A 27,106-nucleotide genomic window follows, 5' to 3' on the forward strand; every position below is an offset into this window, starting at 1 on the left:
GTCAGTCTAACTAAATGGAACAACAAATCGCAGCTATCTTTGTGAATGCAAGATCGTGTCGTGAAGTCATCATCATAAAGGTAAGATAATACTATCTGCATGTATCTAACAACTGAATGAAAATAATGAATCTGAACAACTTGGCTTTTTTGAAAAGATATAATAATATTATATTCAATATAAAAATGATAAGCGTTATTTTATTTTGCGTTTAATTTTGTTACAACAAATAATGTTCCACGTTCCTTTTTCCGTTACACGGTAGATGCACAGAAGGCAAACTGACGTTTGTGGCCCTTCCACAAACGCACCCATCAATGAAGTAAACATTCAACATGGATGGTTTCCGACTATTCTCATCCGTATTTTAGGTCAAATAATTGTTTAGGATGTGTAAGTGAAGTTTAGAGAAGTTATTGTTATTTAGTGAAAATGTCTTCAGAAAGGTAATGTGCTACATTAAGGTTTTATATATATTGTTGACAAATTGCTTCCGATATCCGTAGTTGAAAGTTGCAAAATCAATAAAGTACGCGGAAATCGCTAATGTCACGCCCTGAATTCGTAGTCAAATTGTTGGTGTGTTGTAGAATAGTGGTAGTAAAGTTGAGACGTTGGTGATGTTTTATTCTAGGGTGGAATGGGTGGAGATTATCGAGCCGAAGACAAAGGAGCATATGTATGCTAACCTAACAACTGGCGAATGCGTCTGGGATCCACCTGAGGTACAGTTCGACCAAAATTACATTCACTTCCGTACATAAGTGCCGGTGCAATATTTTCGACTGTTGGCTTCTGGTTTCATAGTTTAATTAATTATGCCTAGATTTGCTGTAAATTTTATCCTGTCTGAGAATCAAATTAAAATGTTTATAGGTTCTTGATCTCGTATTACGAGAGGTATCCCGATTTTATGACTCATTTATGGGGTTAAAAAGTATTCTTGGGTTATTATAAGCTATGGATACTGTAAATACTTAAGTTCTGAATTGGAAGATTGCTATTTAACCAGATAGTTGTGCATTCTGACTCCAGACTATTATTCTTATTAACTAAGATGACATAAATACTTGTGCTAAAGCTACATAGTGGAATCTTTGTAAATTCCTGCTACAATCATTCTAGTTAATCCCACTTCAACTTTCACACGAATTAAAAGCATGGGAGGAATCTTGAAATGTGTACTTATCTTGAAATAAAAATGTTGAAACTATTTTACTGTTTGTTTAATACTTCTTCATGTTGTTTTCTTTTGTTATAGGGTGTAAAAGTCAAACGTACAGACTCATCACAATGGTGGGAACTTTTTGATATCAACACACATAGGTTTTACTATTACAATGCCTCGACACAGGTAATTATATTGACATATTAGGTAACTAAATTCATGACATACTCATTACGCAGTGCCTTATAATGTTTGTATTGTTTTTAGACAACTGTATGGCATAGGCCCACTGACTGTGATATTATACCGCTGGCTAAATTGCAAACGTTGAAACAGAATACGGACCCTCAGAAACGGAGGGAGACCTCCACGCAGACTAATCAACCTGCACCTCAGGTGAGTAGTAGACAGTACAATTTCATCTACACAGATGCATTATAACTTAGTAGTCAAAGTTGTTTCATGATTGTATTGTCTTCTTTCTACCTGTGATGTAAACATTATTTTTTTCTTGCCATTATTTATTGAGCAATAGTTCAAGAATAACAAACAATCATGTATTGTTGCAGAAAGTAGTAAATTATTGTCTTTGGGGTTGTTTATGTAATGCATGTTTTACCAAATGAATTTCGCAACATATGTCTAATAGATCCAAAATATTAATTAAGCAATAAGCAACATTAATTCACATGACAATGTTTCTATATAAGTATTGTGTTGCAAAGGAACAAGGGCCCCTTTCCTTAACTGTTAAAAATATCTTTGTATTAGGAGATTAACTTAATGAAATGCTATGGGCAGCAATTTATTTGATCCAATCATGATCTCAGCACTAAAAACTTGTAAGTAATTAACCTCAATTTAACCTTGATAAACATGATACATTCAATCAGAGGATATTAAAACATTGAGGTAGCCTAATTGATATTGGGGCACACTTTCTATTGGGGTCAAATCAATTTATTCTTAGAATTTCGGTTTACTTAATATTTTTTCACTATGTCCTGGACCAAAGGAGTTTTATATCTGCTGTGACATGTATAGACAAAACTTAGTGGTTACAATGAATATGTTATACTTAATACAGGGTTACAGTCATTGACATTAAAATGAGGTTATTTATAATGTACATTCATCATTCTTTATTGTTCTTTATATCTCCCAAGGTGAATAATAACATTTATGTTTTGTTTTAAATGTCTACTTCAATATAATACTATGTGTGCCATGTATAGTTATAATAGCTGGCACCTAGCATATGGTTATATCTTATCTACTGAATTGATTAAATGAACTATGATAACTAAAACATAAAAAGCTTTACACAGACTTGTAGGAAAGGGTTTATTGCAGTGCTACCTAACTTGTAGCCCGATTAAAAAAAAATATGTACAATGTTTTACGTATATTTTTTATGTGTATGTATTTTGTACGTCTTAATCTTGGACAACTGACAATTCGCGAATGGTAACAATATAGGACAACCTAGATGATGAGACATTTATTTATTGAATAACGAGCTTTTAACAACTTTGGGAATTTCTCCTTGTTGTGCGTTAAAGGCATGTATTAAACTTGAATATTCTGATGTGACCAGGCACCTCCAGTCCTAGACCCAGTTAGCAGCAATGGCAACAGCACAGTCGCGAGCGTCAGCAAGCTGTCGCCTGGCAACGCAAAAACTGTCACTCTCACGCAAACCAGTCCCGTGCGAACAAGGAGGTCCCATTACCATCACAGGTGAGAACCATCGATAATTTCACTATTGTCTATGTGTGAATATTCATGTCAAATATCAAAGGAGGTTGTTACTTGTTAGCTGTCAATTGACAGTGTATCGCGAGGTTTATGAATGTACCCATTGTTTGTAGATATCTGTGCTCAGTTAATTGGGATGATAATGTGTCGATGATATGTGAATGGAACAATTATGTTCTGTTTAGTATAATTTGCATACAAGTAACGATATTTGAATTGAGAATTCACTATGCGAATTTGAAGTCTTAATGCGCAGACCTGTTATAGTAACAACGTAACATTAATTGAACACTATTACGATTTGATATACCATAACTTATTCCATACAATTTGTAATTCCACGCCAATTTGCGTTTAGTTTTTATAGCTTTACTTCAAAGTGGTTTATTTGTACCCAGGAACAGTGGGGACAGCAGACGCGGGCGGCTGAGCGAAGATGGCTCCACCCAGCTGTGTAGACATACAGACTCCGGCAGGTCTTCCGATAGCAGCATCAGCAGCGCACAGCAGAGGAGGAAACAGGTAGCTGAATAAAAATAGAATATAAACAAATCTTTGCCAAACATGTGTTTATGTCACAGCCAGCTGGTAGAAATTACCGGTCAATTAAACAGCTAGCCCTTTGATCGAACAATGCCATTCAATCATACATCCATTATTTGAATTGTTGATTACAATGTTCAATACTTTAAATAGAAAATACGATACAATTTCTATTCATTACAGGACTATTTATTTCTTTGTACATCTTTACATTTTACATACATCTTTCTATGTACATTCTATTCAAATTGTAATTACACAGAAACAAGCGACATCGCGCTGCTTCGTTTTTGTGTAATTTTTGCCGCTGATGTGGGAAAATGAGTCATGGCAACATTGTTCTGCTTATAAAATGTGATTGACCTCGGCATTTTTAAGAGTAGGATTGGGTGATCAATTTTGTTGTCAGTTTAACACATCACAATAGTTCTTTTCTTTAGATTACTTACTAGTTATAATATTTCCGCATTGCAGTGTTTGTTTCAGTTGTATCTAGATAACAGTAGGTTACAAGGTCATAAAATGTATTGTTTCAGGAACTTAGTGCAGCTATATGTAATCCCCCTGTATGTACTCCGCAACTTAGGAAACGAAGCAGTGCGGCAACTGCACATGAAGCTGAGAAATGGTCTCCCCATACAGGTACAAATTATTGACAACCTCTTTTTAGACTTTAATTGACGTCACACACTAAAAACTCTTTGCTTTGTCATCATATTATCTTTGGAATAAAATTTGAATTTTGAATCGACATTCCAAAAAGGTTCTCAATTCGGAGGTTTGTCTGTTTTATTAAATTGTCGTTTGTCCTACAGGACTGAATCGCAGTGGAAGTTTCATATCACCTAGGAAAGATGCATCTGACGATTCGATGCACGAAAAATATTTCAAATCCGTTGAGAGTACTCCCCTGACCAGAAGAAAGGTAATTTCTTATTTTATCACACTGCTGCTTGCGTCTTATTGTGTATTTTATCGCTTTTGAGAAATGTATCTTTCGCACACAGCTTATCATGACTTTAAACAATGTCAACTTGTTATGTATTTGTGACTAACTATTGTAAGAAATTGACACGGGTCATATTGTAGTTTTTAGTTATCTTGTGTTAACATTAGCAGTAGTATAGACCGTATAGATTGATACTAATGTTTTCAGTTAAAACAGCAATCGGCGGGTGGATCGTCTTGTGACTCGGCGTCGCCGCAAAGTCCTAGCAGTCCGTTGCAAAAACCACAGCCCACTCCGTTCTTGCAGGTTTGTATATAATATCTAAAATAATGTGCATGACCTAACCTATCTATCGTTCTATACTAATTTACAAAGCCATACCTATTGTCTTAACACGGTTACATCTCACACAAAATTTTTGCATTTCAAAAATAAATATCGGAACAGTGATAACTTTGAAATAACTGGTGGGTAGGCCTTCTTAGGTATATCAAATACCATCTTGAAACGTAAATGCATGAAGTAATACAATAATCACATTCGAGATGGGATTGCAACTAGATTTGCGATACGTTAAATAACGAGAATTGCCCTCGTAAAGTTGCGAGTATATTTCTAGATTAACGCTCTGGCTTGACCCACTTTCTCACTTAAAGATTGTTGGGAATTGAAATTGTGTTTTACGATCTATTTTTATCGCTCTCACGTAGCGCTTGGCCTATTATTTTGAAAAGAAATGTTAGTCAACTTTGGCTTGCTATTTCAGTAAAGTTCTACAAAATGCAACTGCATGACATAGATATAATATACTTTAGCTAAATAAATATAAGCTAAGGTATTCTCCGGATAAACTCCATCCAAAGATTGTTTGGAAGAAATCGCTAAGACCGCCATTTGTACTCTTCTTTGTGTATTCTGATTTCCTGTGTTGTTAATTTTCTTGGCAATAAAGAATAATCTAATCTTAATATCTATAACTAATATGAGTCTAAGTAATAACTAGAGCAAGTAAAGTAAGGGACTGGGCGTGAATGTCTTAATGGTCACAGTTCATTAAGCGTCTATTTTAACGCTGCTATTTATTAGCGTAACGACCGCGACCCAATTTAACTAAGGTTCTGGCTACTATTGTCTATGGTAACCTTGACACCATTGAGATTGAACATTTGACATAGTTCAAATTAAAAGTATGTGTGATTATGGAATTGAATTGCATAATCATAGTTTATGTTTTGTGCTATTTAAGTTTCTCGTAAAATATTTTCCTTAAATATAAAAGCATGTCACAGAAATTTTAGACCTAAAAATACATCTGTTTTTTTTTTATTATCAGCTCACAATTTGATCGTTACATACTGTATTATACCAGATTTCCTAGTGTTTTTACGAGAGAGAAACATCCAAAAAAAACTAATCTTCTAATATGTTAACATCATAGGTTATGTGTCTTATTCATATATAGATTTACATACTTTTGTTTGTAGTTAGTTTAGCTGTGATAATATGTTTTTTTCTAAATAAATAAGAGAACATTAATTGAAGAAACAAATAGAAATAAAAAACCCTTTATTTTACCAGACGACAGCAGCCCGACCATCATTGGTGTCGTCTATATCTCTAGCGACGGACGCGGCGGCGGGCGTCGGCTCGCGCGTCATGCATAGCTTGGAGAGACCACATCAGCTTTCCAGGCATGCTAGGGAACGGTTCTCTGATAGGTGAGTTTGATAATGGTGGAATTCAAATAAATGGGTAGGTAATAAAACTCTGACTGGACTGGGAGACCTGTGTATTTAGTAGAATAGATGGTAGTGAAACGCCGTCGTTTTTCTATGACATAAGTTGGTATATAGGTTTTCTGAGGAGTGTTAGAGATGTTTAAGTCAAGAACTAAGTCTAACTAGGTACTCAAAACTGCTGACCATTCATAGAGGCGATTGAAGTTAGTTAAGATAAGCTGTTAGGGATAAACATTTTAATTTTGCAACTGGTGATGTTTTATCACTAGCAGTTTAGATGATTTTGCCACTGCTTTTTCCTAAACGTGCTATTGCAAAGTTACATCAATTTTTATATCTCTTTCAGGCATTTAGACAAAGACAGGTTAGCTGAACTGGAGCGCATGGACAGGTACCCGGAGAAGCAAGCCGTATACAGCGTCGACAAGCCTTTCAGACAAACCAGCCTGGATCTACGTCACAACGCCGCTTCTGCTAACTGGCACCCAGCGAGGGACTTTACTAGGTAAGATTTGGATAACTTTAACAGGTTATCCATTGGTTTATTTAAGAGTATTTAGTAAGAAGTTCTTATATTTTCAGAAAGGTTATTTTGTGGTGGAATTGTTTGTGGCGCCCAACGTGGGACTTCAATAATTTTACATTATTTTATTTTAATATCAAACTATTTGTTTCCTTGAATTACTTTCGTTAAATAACAGTCTATCTAGTCGGTTAAAGATTTGAGTACTAACCTTTTTGAACCGTTTATTGGCGCCCACCGTGGGACTATAATTCTAGAGCCAATTTATTCATACAAATCCATACAATTTCTTAGACGTCAACAAGCAGAACCGGAACGCTATACTTCAAGCAAGACTTCAGTGTCGTCCGGCAGCAGCAAGCACCGGACGCCGCCGCATGAACCGCATCACAACTTTATGAGACTTTCCTCCGCGAACGAACAGGATAATATTGCTGCTGGTAAGACTTGTTATTGTTACTTTTAGTTTGTTATGATCGAAAGAAAGCATTAATTAACACGCACATGAAGATGTAATTAATGAAAGAAATCTATTTTGACCATCAATGTCATCTTCAAAAAAAAAAAAAAAAATTCAATTATTTGGTTCATTAGTTTAGGATATTTTATTGTCGTTTTACATATTGTATTGTGTATGTTTGTATTGCAGTGAACTACAAGTTGAAGTGCGTGAACTTGGTGGAGCCGCCGCTGACGGAGCCCAATGTACAGAAACACAACCAAAGACTCGAGAGGTCCACTGCTCCTAGAGATCGTACCAAATCGAGACGTAAGCATTTATAATCACGCTTGTTCACTGCGGGTTGGTATCATTTCAAGCTCTATCCAATTTACATATTGAATATTGTATTATTTCCAGGTCACAAAAGACCAGTAGAGATGGAAGACGGCCCAGTAGACGGCGAAGAAGAAGAGGACGAAGGAGGTAGCTCCCCACTGTATTGCAACTGGGATCTACGCGGCATGCAACATCTGTTGCCGCTGCAGGACTATATCATACAACAAGCGAAATTATCCAGTGAGTATCACACATATATCATAAAGGCGAAGGTTTGAGATTGAGCATATTCATAGCATTTATAGGAGAGAAAGGAATTAGAGAGACAAAGAGAGATAGTGAGACAGGTAAAACGGGTAATAGTAAGGGGAAAGAGAGAACTAGAGAAGGATGGTCAGAAAGAAAAAAATATGTTGGGGACCAAAATTATATCATGTTCCCATTCGTATTCACTGTTATTTCGTTAATTTATCCAGGTCGCAGCCGCTACGGCGCCGGATCAGGTTCGGACGGCGAATCCGGCTCTTCCAGATCCCACTCCCGTTCCGGTTCCGAATCCCGTTCGCTATCCGGCCACGAACCGGACAACGAGTCGTCGGACGGCGGCGCCCGGACACCGGACGATGACGACGGATCCGGCGTTTACTTGCCGCATTCGTACGCTCATAGACCAGTTGATGTGGAATATATGAACCATGGAGTGTCGTATTATAATACTTTTGTTGGATTCGATCGGGATAGAGATCGGCAGCCGTCGCCTGGGATTCATAGAGTGAGTATCGGTTTATGGTTATTGATATAATTGGATTCGATAGACGTTTATGAAACTCACTAGTTGGTTATGTCAATATATAACTGAGATTGTTTTTAACTGACGCCCGATTACGATTACTAAGCGCTATCCAATTGTTTTAAACACTGTTTAAAACATAATTTTATAATTGTCTCATGAGTTATACTCGTATGTGTCAGAAATAATTTTAAAGTTAAATATTAAATAATACGTAAATTTTTATTATAAACTATTACTCGATCAAAAGTCGATGATCTGGCATGGTGATAATTTGAACCCTTTCAAAGATTTAGGATGAATTGTTTTTAAAAACATCTAGTAGTAAAATAAAAACATGTGTAATATATTTAAACACACCATGACTACCTAATATTTTCACCAAAATTTGAAATTGACTGTACAACATTTTTAGTGTATGCCTTGTATGTTGTTGTAAAAATAATTTTTTTCCTCCCTCAGACGTCGTCTCTCGGCGGCGGCGGCGCGGGTGCAGATGCCGGGGACGGTGCGGGAGCCCTGTACAGCCCTGTACGGCAGCACGCGCCGCGCCCGCCCGTCGAGCAGGACATCGAGATCTTCGCGAAAGACAATCTTAACTTCAACAAGGGAATCTTTAGGAGAAAGGTAAGTTGTACTCATGGTAGAAGTTAATTTTTCAAAATTTACAAAAGTTAAGAAAAAAAAAAGAAAATACATAGAGTTACATTTATTTACGAAATCATGACGCGTAGGCAACACTTACGTAAAACAGACTTACGGATAGGGAGTATGACTTGACATAAGAAGAGAGATAAATTATTCATTTTAAAGATCATGTGAAAGGCATCTTATCAGAGTGACTTGCATCACGTGTTATGACGGCAAATGAAACTTGCTTATGTCGCCCTGTACTAAAAAACATAACATGCATTAGAACTTCATACAAAAAGCTATGTGTACTTATAACGACCGTTTGATTCTGAATACTGAAAGTACCTTTTAATATTTCGTCATCAGTCAATAATGAACACTATTTTTCTCATGTTGCCACATTAATAAAACAAAAAAAGCTTTATTCACAAATTCAAACTCTTCTACAGGCGTCAGTCCGCGACCTGCTATCTTGGACATCATCGTCGATCAGTGCCCCCATGGTGGGCGCGGACTGGGACAAGGCACACAAGAAGGCCGCCATCGACCTGTTCCGCCTCGTGCAGATATACATGGGCGACCGCAAGGCCAGGCCCGGCATGACGCTCAACTCTGTGGCACAGGATATATTGCATGCCACCTTCGCTAATGAGAAGTAAGTTCAATTTTGTCAAGGCCAGGCCCGGCATGATGCTTAACTCCGTCGCACAGGATATATTGCATGCCACCTTCGCTAATGAAAAGTAAGTCATGTTTTGTATAGCTTCAGTAAAGTATCAAGATCATTTGAGATGTCACTGTATCACATGGGCGACCGCAAGGCCCTCACATGACGCTCAACTCCGTCGTAAGTTCAATATTGTATCTAAAGTATCAATATCATTTGGGAACATGGGTCAGTCCATGACCTCCTATCTTGGACATCATCGTCCATCAGTGCTCCCATGGTAGGCGCGGACTGGGACAAGGCACACAAGAAGGCTGCCATCGACCTGTTCCGCCTCGTGCAGATATACATGGGCGACCGCAAGGCCAGGCCCGGCATGACGCTCAACTCTGTGGCACAGGATATATTGCATGCTACCTTTGCTAATGAGAAGTAAGTATTATTATATAGCCTAGCCTCACTAAAGTATCAAGATCATTTGAGTTGTCATTGTTAAAATGTATATAAAAATATAAAACAAACCTTATTGGTACCCTACACCAGGCCCTACAGCAGAGCCTGCAATTTCATCTTCGATTAATTATAGCACGGATATTGAGCTCTCGGCGGAAGAGTGGGGATCGTTTTGCGCACTGTACACATAAGGCAATAAACCAATAAATCGCTTGCGCAGGTGAAGGTCAGACTGACAGGAAAAGAGTTGAGAAGGTTCTCAATTCTCATATATATATTTTTTAATTATACAAACATTTAAACCCAAAACTCTTTACATCATTCCAGACTCCGCGACGAGCTATACGTACAACTATGCAGACAAACCACAGAGAACCCGCTACGCGACTCCTTGCTCCGCGGCTGGGAACTGCTGGCTGTATGCCTGGCTTTCGTGCCTCCGTCGTCTGCCTTCCAGCCTGCGCTTACTAACTATGTGAATAGGCATAGAGACCCGGCGTTCGCTGATGCTTTTCCTGAGGTAAGGGTGTGAGGTAGGGGTGTGGGGGGATCATGATTGATCTGAAAAAAAGTTTCTAAATATTAAGCAGACCAATTAATTTGTCTCATAAGGCTTTCTATACGTAAAAAGAGAATTGAACGTATTGTGTTTTTGAGAATGAATGTTTTGCTTTAAACTTAAGGCAATGGAATGAATGATTTGCTTCGAATACCGTTGTGTAGAGATTAAATAAGTAATGGTTGGGGACAGGGAATCTGTAAACTTACCAGCTTGTTAACGGACGCCAAAAAATTAGGGTATCTAATTCATTTTTTATTGTTTAAGGTGGGCAAATGGCCTATTCACGTGCAAGTATCGCACTACGCGGGCGTCGCGTGCAAGCGACTAGAGAGGATCGGCTTCGGAGGCAAACGACAGCCTAGGAAACCTACCACTGACGATATTGATCAGGCTAGGGTAAGTTCATGACAATTTCAATGTTATACTTCGGTTCCCAATAAATATCTATTGCATCGTATCGCAGTTTTGTGTGGAAGTCCTAACTGTTGATTTTCTTGAGAAAGAATTTTGTAGCCCCCTTATTACTGCTTTTGTCAGCAAAACAAAATATACACAGAATATTGGGAACAACTGTTCGACGGTACTCCACAGCATAAAATTTCAATTTTCTTCTCATTATCTAGATTACATATCCGTTTTTCTATGCGCTGCATTTTGAGCAATAATTGTTTAACACAAATCATGTTTTTGTATCCCTTTTCAACAAATCTACAACCGGACAAAAAAACGTAACTAATCTATAACTTTCTACCACAGATACAAATCTTCCGCCAATCAATGTTCGGTAACACCCTCTCCGAAGTAATGACGTTACAAAAGGAACGCTTTCCTAACCGTCAACTGCCCTGGGTACAAGTGGCGTTATCTCAACAAGTACTAGCGCTCAATGGCAGGGAGACTGAAGGCATATTCCGTGTGTCAGCTGACGTGGATGAGGTCAATGCCCTGAAGGCGAAGATCGATAATTGGGAGCTGCCTGATGCTTCCACTTTAACGGGTAAGTGTATAAAGATGTGTAATAATGATTCTTATTTTGATAGTATGTACTTTTCAACTAACACTACATCGAATATCAAGTACTCAGTTTACCAAGTCATCAAACAAAATGGAAGTGACAGTCTTACCTAAGGGTATTGGGTTGCCCGGGTAATTGTGTGGAGGTCAGATAGTCAGTCGCTCCTTGTTAAACACTGGTACTCAGCTGCATTTGGTTAGACTGTTTCCAGTTAGGTTATAAGCCAACCCCAATGTACATGCAGTCGGGAAAAGGCTCAGGAGATGATGTACATACCTTCCAACTAAATGAGTGTGGGATTAAACGTTTGATGATTGGTAATTAAAACTTTTTGTAACTTTTTGAAGTCTAATCCACCCTTTTCTTCCCCCAGACGCGCATGCGCCGGCCAGTCTACTGAAGCTGTGGTATCGCGAGCTGTACGAGCCGCTGATCCCCGACGCGCTGTACGCGGCCTGCGTGGCGGCCGGCACTGACTTCGCTGCTTGCACCCGCGCGTTACATCGTCTGCCGCCTATTAATAGATTGGTTAGTGGAAGTTATCAGATAAGGGGGATGTTAGTAACACAGGGATTAATTGGAACAAACTTTATAATTGAATTAGGACAAAGACATTTATTTTTGCCAAAATGGGAACAATGATGTTGTTATACAAGGGTGAATCTAGCTTTCCTGCTATGTATCCGACATGGTGGTGAGGTCAGCTTTCCTTATGTTTCTTCCCCACTTCGCTCTATCTGTGATATCGCTCTCGGACACCTGGCACTCCTTCAAGTTCAAGGGTGAATGATCCGCCATATTCTACCAATTGGCATGCAATATAATACATATTCATAAATCAACAAATTTTGAGATAGAAGTAACAAAGAATCAATGAGTATCTAAAATATTATAATACCCTTTACTAACTTCGAGCTAATACGATATAAAATAAAAACGTAATCTTAATCAATACTTATCCCCCTGTATAACTTGTTGTACTTAGAAAATATGTCATTGCAGGTACTGACCTATCTAATAAGTTTCCTCCAACAATTCACGGCGCCCGAAGTGGTAAGTCAGACCAAGATGGACTCTGCGAACCTCGCGATGGTGTTCGCGCCGAACTGCCTGCGCTGCACGTCGCAGGACCCGCGCGTCATACTGGAGAACGCGCGCAAGGAGATGACCTTCCTCAAGACCCTCATCACCAACCTCGACACATCTCACGTGCAGGATCTTCTGTGACCTATGAATCTCAGCTACTGCAACAACAATGTCGCTTCCGAACGGCTCACTGACTTTTAGGGAACGTTCACGAACATTTCCAGGCAGCTGTGACGTGCCCTACTATAAGAACTCGTGTACCATATCCCTGTACTACGTGTCACGTGTGTCTAGTCTGTGCTCATCGACGTATCGGTGCATAAACTTTGTATGGTATACACCAAAGCCCCGCGACTTCCCTTAATTATTACATATATTTGACATTCTTGTATATTTTTTGTATTTTTGTACGCTATAAATGAATAATTTTATTTGGTTGTACCCAAAGATATTTAATGAGATGTGATTTTAATTATATTAGACTTGAGCTTTACGAAAATGTATTTGCAATGTATTTTGAAAGAATTAGTTTTTGGTGCGGCTGCGTGATTGTTTTTATTAGTAACGAATTATATTGTTTAGTGTGGGAGAGTGGAACGTTTCGTTGAGTGAGCGATTACTTTTGTATCATGCATGTTGATGAAACTAATTTGAATTGTAACTAAACATTGTGGTGCTCTACAAACTAGGAGACGCGCCTCTATCGTGAACCGTTAGTTCACTACCCATAAATATTATTCTTACACTGCCTACTGACTGGACAGTGCCGGTTTTAAACTTGTGCTTTATTCAGTATATGCAAATTAAATGCAAATTATAATCCAAAGTGATATTTACTCGAATATTTTATACAAAGATAAATCAACTTAATATATCAGCTAAATCTTTAGAATAAATTATAGATGAATATTTATAAATCTGGGTAGTGAACGATTGGTTCTTTAAAAGTATGTAACACATCTCAGCTGATTAGAAATAGTTAAGGAAACCTGATTCAGAGAGCACTTCGCATGAGAGCTTCGACACGCGTTATTTATTGAACATTACATCACTTTCCTAGTGTACCAGTATCATGATATCATCGGTTTTAATACTTTATTATATGAAGAAATACTTTAGTGGTATTATTAGGCGAATAGTACGTATCATCACACTCAGGGACTGGTCTTTATTTTTTTTATAAGTAAAATAGTCCACAGTATAAATCATTTAATTAAAAACAGTTCGTAAGTCGTCATAATGTTAAAATTTTACGTATGACATACGACAATATTTTTGACGCCGATAGGGAAAGAGTTAATATGCTTTACGTCATTATAATTTATTTAAAGTCGGCTAGGTTTATTTGTCCACCACTACCAGTCCCTAATCACAATCATATACTACGTTTTAAGTTAATGAACATCGTCGAATTATGTATTTACATTACCAAATTACGACCACGATACGCATTTATTTTTTACTGTGTAAGTTAAATGTAGTATAAGTTGGTTCAGAGTCTCAAAATATTACTTAAAGCAACTTCCGATATATCTGTGAATGAATAAAACATGTTCTGAAACAACTGTTTACTGTAGACCATTTGTGAAGGCAGTTGCTATCCTACTCGAATGAAAGAATACGTCAAAAGAGTTACTATTATAGAATAGGTGAATTTAAAGGGCAGCTTTAAATTAGACAAGCTTAAAGGAAATATTATGAAAATGATTCCTAATGGCACGGTTTGTGATTATCTCTATAATTTTATTGAAACTGATTCAAGCATTATGGAACGCCCCACGTTACAACGTGTCGGTCATTTTAATTTTGAATCTAGAAATACTGTAATTATTGTAATGCTATTTTAGTTCGATTTATAAAATCGAATAAATGGACAGCCTTCTATAAGTACGAATAATCCCGTTTTAAGAGTTTTAGGTCACCGCGATTTTATTATTAGATACCAATACATTATTTTAATTTGAGACTAATGTTTATAATGCATAGATTCTTCGAATAGATTTTCCGTAGTTTTAAAGTGATTAAATAAAAAAGATTATAAAGCCTACCTAAAGTTTCATATTCGGCTACGCAAGAATATAGTTAGTCCAATCCCAGTTCGTAGAAAGTTAATTCTTGTAGCTTTATGCAGTACTTTTGTCTAAGGGGAATTTTTATTAAGAGTTTTAAAGAAAATATTATTCTATGATAAACCTACTATAATTATGGAATTATTTGACCACCGCCTTTTATTCAAGTTCATACGAATAGTTAACGCGAGCATTTATGCAGTACAATTGTAAGCAGTTCGTAAAAGCAAGCTGACGCGTTCCTATTATCTACTATGGTCTGTTAGACTTCTGATTTGTAGTTAGTATGGTGTGGGAAATGACAGTCGAACCACTGCATGGAGTAGGTACAAAGTTGCAATAAAAAAATATTTACTATTTAACTAAATAATAACTGGCGTTGATTCTGTAGGATATTATTTTTGTAATTTGATTATGAATGGTGGCAGCATCAATGCCAATGTGTAGCAATGTGCAGAGGCCTTGTCCAGATTAACTGAAAAAATGCGACTCCATTAAATGTGTAAATGTGTTTTATAAGAATTATATTTCTTTAGATGTTGAATGTGCATGATCAGGTCTGGTCAAGGTTCAATAGAGAGAGTATTTTGGACTACCTTGAGTCCCATGTATAATAATGAATTATAAGTATTGAATCACAATTGATTTAAGTTGAAAGTGGCAGCTTTATTTTTTGTTACGATGTTTTTACATTAATTTCACTATTTTTGTAAAGTATACAAACTGGCCGCGATTAGTACCTTTTCACTAACAATTACTAACCTTCATATCTTGATCTCAAAATCAAAGTTTGTATTTTATTGGTATTCTTTCAAAAGTATTGAGTTTTAAAACAGTAATCTCCTTTAATAAGATCTATGTGTATTATGGAATATTGGCATAATCATATCTATAAATAAGAAAAAATGTTAGATCTGCTTATATTCGGCGGTACAGGAGGGTGGAATTTAATAGCTTAAAGTACTTCAGACATGTGTTAAGCTGGACTATATGATTAAATATTATATGAATATATATCTGGGCTCCTACGAGTGCATGTACCGCAAAACAAACTATTTTAATGTACCAGAAAATAAGCTTTCAATTATAATACGGGACGCAAATTATATGAATATATTTGTACATCATTGTTACCGTAAAGAAACCTATATAATTATGTGCCATAATAATATCATAAATGCCTAACAATAACTTGTTACTGATGCAGTGAACCTGTAACCTGTATCTATATTTTAACAATCTTTATGATAGTTTAGTTGCTAGGTCGAAGATTTGTTTTAGAATGCTTCTGAAGAATAGATGGCTATCGAACATCAACGGTGAATTATAGGATAGGAACGGAGGTTAATTAAGCTCTCAATATTCTTTATATTATAGAATATTTGTTGTAAAGATTACGACAGAGCACAATTTATTTTTTGTGTACATTATTAGTTAGCTATTTATCGAAATATAGCGATTACATAGTTCTATTATCGCGGACGCAGCGAAGCTACTATAATATAATAGTAGTATACCAATGTGCTTGTAATTTCTCATTATGTAAAATTGTATAGTGCTTATAAATAGTTCCAAAAATAATTTTTGTCAACCTTAATATCCCTTTGTACATAACATGCCTATATTCCTTTATTGTTTATGACAATATAATGCCTACGATGTTCATAATGTAGATTATCACTGTAAATGTGAACGTTCAGGAGAAATAAATTACTAAATATCCGTTGGATATACTGCGAATACCAAAATTTGGTTTTATTTACTTTCCATTTCATTACACTTAACTCATTATGTGGGACGAAACGTTTAAGTTATGACAAGTCCCTTTACCTACGATTCGTAATCAGAATTAGGAAGAACATATTTATTTACCTTAATTACGAAGAAAATTAGGTAAATAGATTTAAGTGTACGTAAGCTTTAACGTGGACATGCCCGTTCCAAGGATGTGTTCAACGCTGATGATTTTCATGAATGATTAGTTAGAGTCTCCAATCCCCTGGGATTTAAAAATTTGATTAGATCACAAATGATTTAGTTTTAAATGAGGTAACTTAAGGTTTTTTTTCATTTATGATGATATCGTAATGATCGGGATAATAATGAAAGAAATTACAAAAACATCATACCCTTTTGCGTTCCCGTAACTGAGTTATAACTTCATGGTTATCCACATTAAGTTATCGTGGAAAGTGACATTAATGAGGAACTATTTGTCTACTTAATCACCAGAATTCAATTTGCGTATGTAAGTTGATTAAAAAAATGTTTTAATTTTATTAAGTGTTTAGTATCGTTTCAAGGATTTTAGTTCCTTTTAGTAGTCACTGGAAGAAGTAACCGCGACCACCATGTTTGTCACAATCAAGAAAAAACCGTTTAACATTTTGGGCAACAACCATAATATCATAGAAGCACTAAGTCGAACAAATTTCTTTAGAAGATTCAGTGGAATATCAGTATTTACTTTGAAACTTTCCGCAGACAACCGCGTCATCAGGGGATTCAGTAAATTTGGATTTACATGCTTCTTAACATGGTTATCCCTCTATATTTATTGTACTTACAGAGCTCATGCTGAAGATCAGACTGTCCTGCGAGTCTTATTCACCACGAAAGTACAACGTTACGGCGATGACTATGAGAGAATATCCTCAACCATATTCGTCATCTTCGCCTTTTGGAAGATACCCTTCAGATTGAATATCAACAACGGCTTTATGGGTATGGTTGTAAAAGTGGATAAAGCATTAGAAGAACTGGGAGCGACTGTGAATTATAATTTCGATGCATTGTTAGCCCTCTCTATGTCAATTTCGCAAACATTACTCTGCGTAACACGGTTGCTTAGTGTCTGGTTAACACTAAGACACTTAGGCGTGCCTGTACCGTCAGAGAAGATGTTCCAAGTGATATTATCCGATTCTCTAGCGCTCATTGCTACAGCACATTTTAGCTTCTTTCTCACAGTTTTGAGATGCAGATTTCGGCACATGAATAAAATCCTGCAGGATATTAAAAACCACAAATCTTGGGAACACAAATTGTTTATTCGAGGCAGTATGTTTTCTAATCCCCAAAAAGCAGTCAGTCTTCAAGACAAATTTATATGCGAGAAAATTAAAGCATGTGCGAATATCCACGGTATGCTGTACAAAATGACTGATTTAACCAATAAAGTATTCGGTTCTATACTGATGGTTACAATTTTAATATACCAAACTTACACTATTTGGTTCATGTTTTCCTTCATGGAAGCTACGGCTGCCGGTTTGTTCCACGATGTGGAAAGATACGTTGTATTTTGCATCAATGTATTTTGGGAAATTGGCTACGCCACCTTCATAACATTCATGGTCATATATGTCTCCGAACGCGCAGTATACGAGGTGAGTGTTACACATAGACATACTTATGTAGTGATCAATCAATCAAACAATTACCTACTATTTATTTTTCATCATCAAATTAAAAAAAAATCTTATTTTACAGTCTCAACAAACACCGTTTATCCTTCATCAAATAATGTACAGTGATTTTAGTCCAGAAGTTAGAGCGGAGGTAAGATCGACGAACGAAACTGTATCTAAATATTAATACCTGTTACCTAATATTATTTTGACGCCAGCTTGAGCCTTTCAACTTTTTCTGGAAATGACTCCACTCCATCAGCAATTCTTGGCTGCGGGACATGCAATGGAACTTCCTAATATATTAGAACTAGCTGTAAAACATTTGAATGTCGTTCCATGTGTAAACACTGCATCGGACTAGAAGGCAACCCAACATAATTTGGGAAAAGGTAGGATACTGGATTTTTTTGCTTCTTCAACATTGTACCTATAACTAATTTTTGTTCTGCAGGCAATGCAGCTATCAATACAGTGCATGCACCAGAAACTTGTATTCACTGCGTTTGGACTCTACGAACTGAATTATGCGACATTGCACAATGTAAGTTTAAGTTCGTCACCTACTGTATTATAAAGGTTCATCTGTAACCAATCTGTATCATTTGATCACCGTATATAAATACAGTTTTTAAACACGTTCACATAGATAACGGAAGAACATTTTTTAAATTATTTATCCTATTGCTCTCTCAAGTTATTTGGTGACTCTCTGTCAACCTTCATTCGTATCGTACATACTTCCAGACCCTTATTATTCGTATCGTCTTTCAGGTAACCAATCCATCTTTTCCATGCCTATTCAACACTGCCTCTCTATACATCTTCATCATACTACATGGGTTACCTAAATAAGAAATTTTGACTATTATCACTTTGTTCCAGTTATGCCGTTCTGTCTGCACCTACTTGATCATACTTCTGCAGTTTGTAACAGACGCGAAAGCTATTGATATGAATGAGACCACCCAGTAATATAATCAGTAGAAAAATAAGTATTTCTATTTCTACCTAAAGCCCAAGTTCACGAACAATATCAACACCAGTTTTCTTAAAAAAATCGTAAAATTTTCAAAGTAGGTAAACAGTTGTTTTACGAAATGTAACGGACGTTTGTATATTGTCGGTGTAAGTGGACATTTGTATATTGAGAATAGGCAAGCTTTTTGTACGTCTAAGTTTTTACCGAATGCTATGTAGGTACGAAGGTGTTTTTGCTTATCGCCGTTGGTTTTCTTAATAAATAAATAAATAAATTTGAGTTGCTTACTTTTAATTAATTGCAATCAGTTATTAAGGCTAGGTACCTACTCTATGTTGTTAATAAAATAGATTTTACTAATGTACCTAATAAATGTATTTCTTTCTGTGCTAAAATGAGTTTTATTTGATGAGCGTTTTTATTACACTATTACCTAAAATTATAATCCATTTTACTATAATAGTATCAATGACAAAATTAACTCAACGATTTGAAATAAAGGAGGTATACCTATAAGGAGGGTACATAAAGGAATAGGTACATAAGGGAGTACCAATGTAGGAGGATACTATAGTAGATGAGGGATAGGCTATATAATGAGAGTACATAAGGGGGTACATAAAACGAAGAAAGAAGTGTGCCTTCATTAATAAATTGGGTTGTAGGCATGTCCACAATGACCATTTCGGTAAACCCGCCACTCGTTCTTGTGGAACCTTCAAATGAAATGTTGGTTTCGGCTTTAATTTGCTTCCCAAAGATCGAAGACACCGTAGCCCCATTTCACCATCTTCCTGGCTTTTTGCCAACTATGTTAAGGTCCCGGATTCAGCTTGAGAACCAGTGTTTTGTGACCTCTACAACAAAGTTATCCCGACACCCCTTGGTAAGACTGGTTGTCGGTCCCGGTAGGAAAGTCAAAGATGATCAAATTACAGCACCAGTTTATCGTGTCGTCCAAAACATGGGAGAACTCGTTGTGACAATATGGTCACCCATCTAAGGACCGACCTAGCCAAGCGTTGCCTAACCTCATGATCGATCAAACCGCGCGGCTTTATTTAGCACTTCGCACTTCCATTTATGGTAAAGAAGTAAATGCGTAACAATGACTGGGTAAGATGAATCAGGTACCTATCTAAGTAAGTATACACTTCTGGACACATCTATTGGCCTACCTTGTATTTTCAGTTTCGTTTGGTCCTAGCTAATTTTTTATATTAGGTCGAGCAAAAGGTTTTTATGCAGTTTTGATCCTTGCACATTCACAATTTCATTCAATAGTTTTTTTTTTTGAATTTCGAATACAGAATTTAAAGAAACAAGAGACAATTTGGAGCCTGCTTGTTGATATCAAACAATCGATTACTAAGAAAACTTGGTTTTATTGGTTTACTTGGTTACTTATTCTTGAAAAAGTGATTGATATCTTTGGTTTTGCAACAAACATTACTTATTCTTAACATTAAGGTGAGGTTCTCTCAATAATCTATGGATACTTCACCTGAAGTCGCCGCCCAAGCTGTGGCACTTATTCAGGCTGGACACAGCCAAAGAAACGTGAGTGCTCAACTTAATTTAAGTTGATCTGCGGTCCAAAATGTTTATCGGAGGTACCTAGAGACTGGCGGCTTTGTTCGTCGCCAAGGAAGGCCACGATCTCGGGTCACAACTGAAAGGCAGGATCGATTCATCGTGACGACCAGTTTGAGAAATCGTCACCTTACCTCCATTGAGATACAAAAACAACTTCGCGACTTCCACGGGGTATCTGTGAGTGCTCGAACTGTTCGGAGAAGTTTAAAAGAACACGTTGTGGTACCACACAAGCCAGCTAATGGGCCCAAACTAACGAGAGCCCACCGAACAGCGCGCCTTCATTTCGCACGCAGTCATTAAAATTGGACACAGCAAGATTGGAGCCGTGTAATCTTTTCTGATGAGTCTAAAATTGTGTTACATGGCAATGATGGAAGGAAGAAGGTCTACCGACGTAAGGGAGAGCGTTTCGCACAATGCTGCTTTGAAGAGAGGGTTGCTTATGGCGGAGGCTCAAGGACTGTCTGGGGCGGTATATCCGCGAGCGGCAAAACTCAACTTGAGGTTGTTACAGGACCACGGCTGCCAACATTAAATGCTGAAAGGTACATTCGTGAGTGCTTAGGACCTCACGTGATACCATACGCGGACTATGTGGGCCCAAATTTCCTTTTTATGCATGATAATGCAAGAGCCCAAGCGGCCGGCATCGTCAGGGAATATCTTCGGGATGTGAATATCACAGTTATGGACTGGCCAGCCAGAAGCCCAGACATGAACACCATTGAGCACATGTGGGACGAGCTAAAAAGACGTGTTAGGGCTCGTCAGCCAGTTGCCCAGACGATGCAGGAGTTGAAAACTGCCATAGAAGAGGAATGGGAGATGATTCCTCAAAACTTCATAGAGCGGTTGATAAACTCTATGTCTAATCGTATGAGAGCTGTGGTGCATGCCCATGGAGGCAACACACGTTATTAAATTAAACCTTTATTTGATAAAACATGTTTTTTATTCAAAAATCAATTGCCTTTAACGAGGCACATATCCGACTTGTTAGGCGTAGCTCCATGTCGTATGGTATTCTGAATTCAAATTTAAAACAATACGATCGAAAAAGAAGGTAAAATGTATCAGGTTTAAAACTGCATCAACAGTTTTTGTTCAATCTAGCAATTATATTTCGGAAGGAGCCATCGAAACCTAAACTCTAAGGTGGGCCAATAGATGTGTCCAGAAGTGTATTTTCTAAAATATGCATGGACGCACACATTACCTATGTTTACTTTGTTATGTTTCTGAGGACCTATTACCTACCTACTATAGATAAGTCAAAGTTAGTTGCATAACTATCTTAATTTTATACATCGTACAGCACTTTATATAATAATTATTATCTTGTGGCCTTATACCAATAACGTTTCATTGACTTATTCCATTTCATTACACTTCTAATGTGCCTCGCGTTAGAAGTTTATATGAGCCGTAAGTACAAAATTATCCGGAATTACAAAGGTATGGCTTATCTAAATTCAAGCAATTTATCAGCATCGCTAGACTTATTTAATTTGATTAGGAAAGTGTTTAAAAGTACTCATTTAGTTGCTTTTTGGGTCATACACTCGGTTGATTAGTCACGGGAATGTCGGCGACCATGAAAGTGCCGGTCAAGAACAAATATTTTAGTGCCCCCTTTAAATTAGACGGGTGCAAAAATATCGTCGAAGCACTCAGTCGATCTAATTTCTTCAGGAGGTTGGGCGGAATATCAGTATTCGTATTAAAAGTAGGTTCTGATAACCGTGTCACTAAGGAGATCAGCACATATGGGCTTCTATTTTACATAGTGTGGTACGCCATCTATGTTTATTGTACTTACAAGGCTCATTATGAAGATCAGACCATTTTGCGAATTATATACAGCACGAAATTGCAACGGTACGGCGACGACTATGAGCGGATATCTTCAACAGCGTTCATCATATTTGCTTATTATAAGATACCCTTTGGAGTGAATATCAACAAAGTCTTTATCAGCATGACAGTGGATCTGGATAAAGCGTTAGAGAACTTGGGTGAAAACGTAGATTATAGACTAGATGCGCTTTTAGCACTCGTAATTTCCATCAGTCAAATAGCACTGAGCACCACCCGGTTTTTTAGCATTTGGCTTACAATATACCAGCTAGACGTGCCGATACCATTAGAGAGGATGCATCAAGTCATATGTTCCGATACTCTGGCGCTCATTGCTACGGCACATTATTGCTTCTACGTCAAAGTCATAAAAAGCAGATTTCAGCACATGAATAAGATTCTTGAAGATATAAAAAATCACAAATCTTGGGAATACAAATTGTTTACTCGAGGTAGTATGGTTGCTAACGTTCAAAAAGCAAAAGGTCTTGAAGACAAGTATATATGCGAGAAAATAAAGGCTTGTGGGAAGATCCACAGTATGCTGTATAAAATGATTGAGGCCAACAATAAAATGTTTGGATCCATGATAATGTTAACCGTGCTCGTTTACATCAGCTACATAACTTTGTATATGTTTTACTTCATGGAGGCAACAGCGGCTGGTCTGTTCCATCATCCGGACAAATACGCTGTATTATTTATTTACGTATTGTGGGAAATTGGCTATGCAAGCGTCACAATATACGTCATCGTTTACATTTCTGAATACGCAGCGTACGAGGTGAGTAGGGATGGATGTGAAATTATACTAATATTGTTAATTGCAGAGATTCCGGTCAAAGAGACGATTTTTTTTATGTCAGGAACAATCAACATTTTCATTTTTTTGCAGGCACAAAAAACATCGTTTATCCTGCATGACATCATGAACAGCGATTTCAGTCCAGCAGTTGCAGCAGAGGTAAAGAACTGCTTTACAATAAATCATTAAAAGTCTTAGTCCCTTATGCTAAGCATTTTTGACATCAATAAATGTAATTTCTGTCTTCTCTGTCCTATTTTTGGGCTTCAGCCCGTCAAATATATGTGGTTTTATTGCAAGTCAATGTTGATTTATGCTATACATATACATTCCTTATGCAGGCGTTGCAGCTCTCTGTGCAGTGTCTACATCAGAGACCGATATTCACTGCGTATGGACTCTACGAACTCAATTACGAGACATTACAAGAGGTGAGTTTTTTTAGTGCCTTATTAATTTATTAAAATTAATATGTATAAAAACTTCCAAAACCAGTTTAGTCTGAATCTTTTTTTATAAATGTCAAGTGTAATTTTAGGCGTATGGAACATTATTAATTCATCGATTAGTCAAATCTCCAGACAGAATGCTGTTTCCTCATGTTTTATTTATAAGAACAGTTGCTAATAATCATTGTATAATACTCAAATGAAGATTTAGTTATGTCAGTCAGAATTTTTTTTTGTTAATGTCAAGTGTATTTTTAGGCTTATAGAACATTATTAATACATTGATTATTCAAATCTCCAGACAGAATAATGTCTCCTTATGTTTTATTTATAAGAACAGTTGATAATAATCATTGTATACTCAAATTAAATTGATTAAAATAACTACAGACTTACGGTGACTTGCACTATTTAAATGCAATATTTTTTTATTTGTTTCAGTTTTGCCGTACAGTGACCACTTACTTGATAATACTTTTGCAGTTTGCCACCGACACGAGGGCTTAGATATCTCTTTAAAACTAATACTTTAATTTCAGTTTTTACAAACAATATGTAAACAAATATACAAGTATAGCATGCAAAGATCGAAGAACCACAAATCAATCAAATCATAAAAAATCCAACAAAAAAAAATACTCAAAAACATGATATAATCGAAAATTAATCATCATCACAAAAACTGGAATGTTTTTTTTCTGGTACCAATTTATTTTTAGACCAACCCACATCCCTAGGCCTCCTTTCATTCCTTTATAAAAAAAACAGTTAACTTACTAAGACCCGGTTTTTCGAAGCTCGGTTACGTCAACTTCAGGGTTAAGTTGCGGTCAAAGTAAAATTAACCGAAGGACAAAAAAGCGTTGTTGTAAAAGCTGTAAAAATATAGGTTAAGTAGATCAAAATAACCGAACAATTTCATACAAATTCTATTGTGGTCAACACTAGAATTTGTATGAAACTCATGTTATCGCTTACAATCAATAAAATTCGTTGCGAATACAGTTGTAAAATTTTGCAATTTACAAAATAAAGACAGTGATAACTTGACAACTCACACACGTTTGAGATCTGAAGTTAAAAAAAAATAATTGTGAAAATTGGACAAAATTGAAAACGGCCAAATTTCAACTTTGACTTTGGTGTAATGTACGAACAACCGGACCTCAAAAACTAAAAAACTTTAATCATAAGAAAAAATACATGAACTATGTAAAATTATTAAACCCGGTTTCCGATTCCGACCTGTTTCGAAAAACGAGTTAAACCGTGGGTCAATCCAAAAAACCAGTCTAGAAAAAAAAGAGCAAATATTGATAATTATCCATGCAAAACTATGTAGGTATTTTTTGTCCGTTTTTTTCTAATATTCTAAAATAAACTCTTGTTACCTAACTCGATATTGCAAAAATAGACACAAATCATATATTTCAAGTCCGCGATAATAATAGAACACCTTTTTGGAAATTATTACGTAACTTTACGTTTTTATCTTTGGAAAGCATTTTGATTAATTAATCTAAGGTAAAAATATAGGTAAATAAATATATGTAATAAATAAGTCGGTACTTCACTTTTTTATTTTTTTAAATCTAATATGTATTTAAAAATCTAATGATACTTCAAGTAGCAAATGAATGTAGAAATTAACAGCCTTACTTATAAACGTGAATTGAATAATAAGTACCTAATGCTTAAGGGTTGTTTAAGAAAGTTTTTACTTATAAACGTTGCTTAAGCATGTCTTAACTAATGAAACCCAAATATTTAATCACGACTAAAGGCTTTAAGTAGTAATTAGTTAAAATGATGCTTATAAGATGATTAGAGATTTTTATAAGTAAGGCTGTTAAAGTACTAGTATTGTTTGTAAGATTCTATATCCACATGTTAATCTGCACTTATACAGCAGTCGAGGAATGCCATTACCGATCATCTAAGGCAAAGCATTTAAATTTGTTCCGGGAAGTCTCGTGATAGGTATTACTTAAATAATTACGACGCAACTATACATTATTTTAAATTACTTACGTGTGTAATTAAATGTATACAACACTTATTCAAAGCGTTGCTTGTGTGAATGCATTTTTTTTTACTCTGAATAATAAGTAGGTAATAAAATAAATAAATATGCATGTGTAAGTAGAAATCATTTCCATAATTCATGAAAATTTTATGTCGTTGATAAAGCTGTATTTTTTTTAAACACGTTTAAATTAAATGTACCTGTGTCTCTGCAAAAAGCTTTTTTATTTACCTGCCTAAGTAACTACTTATATGTATATTTGATCGTGTATTAACCAAGGGTTTTATTAATTATTTTATTTTAGCTCTCGACAGCTTATATTGCTTAGTTTTAATTAACGACGTGTTACATTACAATACCTATAAAAGTTGCCTTATAATGGAGTCTCACTCATTGATACGCTGTTATATCTCCACACATCATGAATACCCACTCTCGTTCTCAAAAAGATTACATCGATATTTTTGTTTCCTTACTTACTCCATCAACGCGGAGCAAGGTGTAGAAAACACAATATAATTTCTCTGCTCAGTAGGTACCTACATACCTACTTCATCATCATAACAGACAATTGCTGTCCACTGCTGAACTTAGGGTGGCCTAAGTTCAGCAGTGGACAACGTCGATACTCACCTGCCACTAAATGGGCCGAAATCAGATATTTGAATAACGAAACTCTATTTTAGGATATACAGATGCCTTCAGCAAATTGATATATTATGTAAGCAATGGCCTAATTTACCTTGCATTAAGACTTACAAGCACGATTTTATTTTTTATATCCAAAGCTTTGTCCAGTAGCCATTATCATAATAAAGGAGGTCGTAATGTCTTGAAGTGATTTATTAGTTCAGCATCACATATACTTACCTACCCTTTAAGACGTAAACATATGGGGTTCCGTGTACGCTCACAGTTTACTAAATTTGTACGAATACTATTAGCAAAGCTAGCAACGAAAACTTACAAAGCTCGTTGTAAAATAAAACACTCTCTAAGTACCTTGTCTTTTTCTATCTAAAAGAGAATGGAAATCTTCACTCAACTACACCCCGGTGACCACTCAACTACACCCTTATTACTTCTTTTGTCTACGCCTATTACCGCTGCTACTCAAAAGCCAGAACAAAATACAAGCATGGTATAAGCTATTGCAAATCTATCACTGAAAGCTATATATTTTTTGTTGGAAATGGAGAAGCTCCAACGGCAGCGTTGAGTGTTTCAAGATAGGTAAGTAAATAA

At 36.3% G+C, this 27,106-nt stretch overlaps 3 protein-coding genes across 5 annotated transcripts; all 3 read left to right on the top strand.

Moving 5' to 3' along the window:
* Window positions 1-287: 287 nt before the first annotated feature.
* On the top strand, window positions 288-16,481 carry LOC110384077 (rho GTPase-activating protein 39). 3 transcript variants are annotated; one of them, XM_064034071.1, is made up of 22 exons: window positions 288-446; window positions 635-725; window positions 1,262-1,354; window positions 1,436-1,564; window positions 2,766-2,908; window positions 3,325-3,448; window positions 4,006-4,111; window positions 4,285-4,394; window positions 4,626-4,724; window positions 5,997-6,136; window positions 6,504-6,662; window positions 6,975-7,120; window positions 7,330-7,449; window positions 7,540-7,698; window positions 7,935-8,230; window positions 8,711-8,875; window positions 9,331-9,536; window positions 10,329-10,521; window positions 10,828-10,959; window positions 11,320-11,560; window positions 11,952-12,106; window positions 12,581-16,481. In XM_064034071.1, the coding sequence occupies exons 1-22, from the start codon at window positions 433-435 to the stop codon at window positions 12,803-12,805; spliced, it is 3,246 nt and encodes a 1,081-aa protein (XP_063890141.1). In that variant the 5' UTR covers window positions 288-432; the 3' UTR covers window positions 12,806-16,481. The 3 variants fall into 3 exon arrangements, with proteins under 3 accessions (XP_063890141.1, XP_063890143.1, XP_063890142.1); XM_064034073.1 differs by having other exon boundaries at window positions 4,635-4,724; XM_064034072.1 differs by having other exon boundaries at window positions 3,331-3,448.
* A 520-nt stretch (window positions 16,482-17,001) lies between these two features.
* Window positions 17,002-21,645, top strand: LOC110384206 (putative gustatory receptor 28a). Its single transcript, XM_064034307.1, has 4 exons — window positions 17,002-18,122; window positions 18,598-18,687; window positions 19,029-19,114; window positions 21,102-21,645. The coding sequence occupies exons 1-4, from the start codon at window positions 17,085-17,087 to the stop codon at window positions 21,643-21,645; spliced, it is 1,758 nt and encodes a 585-aa protein (XP_063890377.1). The 5' UTR covers window positions 17,002-17,084.
* Window positions 21,646-22,306: 661 nt separating this feature from the next.
* Window positions 22,307-24,342, top strand: LOC110384101 (putative gustatory receptor 28a). Its single transcript, XM_064034308.1, has 4 exons — window positions 22,307-23,365; window positions 23,477-23,545; window positions 23,728-23,817; window positions 24,277-24,342. Exons 1-4 carry the CDS (start codon window positions 22,307-22,309, stop codon window positions 24,340-24,342), a joined length of 1,284 nt encoding a protein of 427 aa, XP_063890378.1.
* The last annotated feature ends 2,764 nt before the right edge of the window (window positions 24,343-27,106 follow it).

This window comes from Helicoverpa armigera, chromosome 4 (genome assembly GCF_030705265.1).
Source record: "Helicoverpa armigera isolate CAAS_96S chromosome 4, ASM3070526v1, whole genome shotgun sequence".
NCBI lineage: Eukaryota > Metazoa > Arthropoda > Insecta > Lepidoptera > Noctuidae > Helicoverpa > Helicoverpa armigera.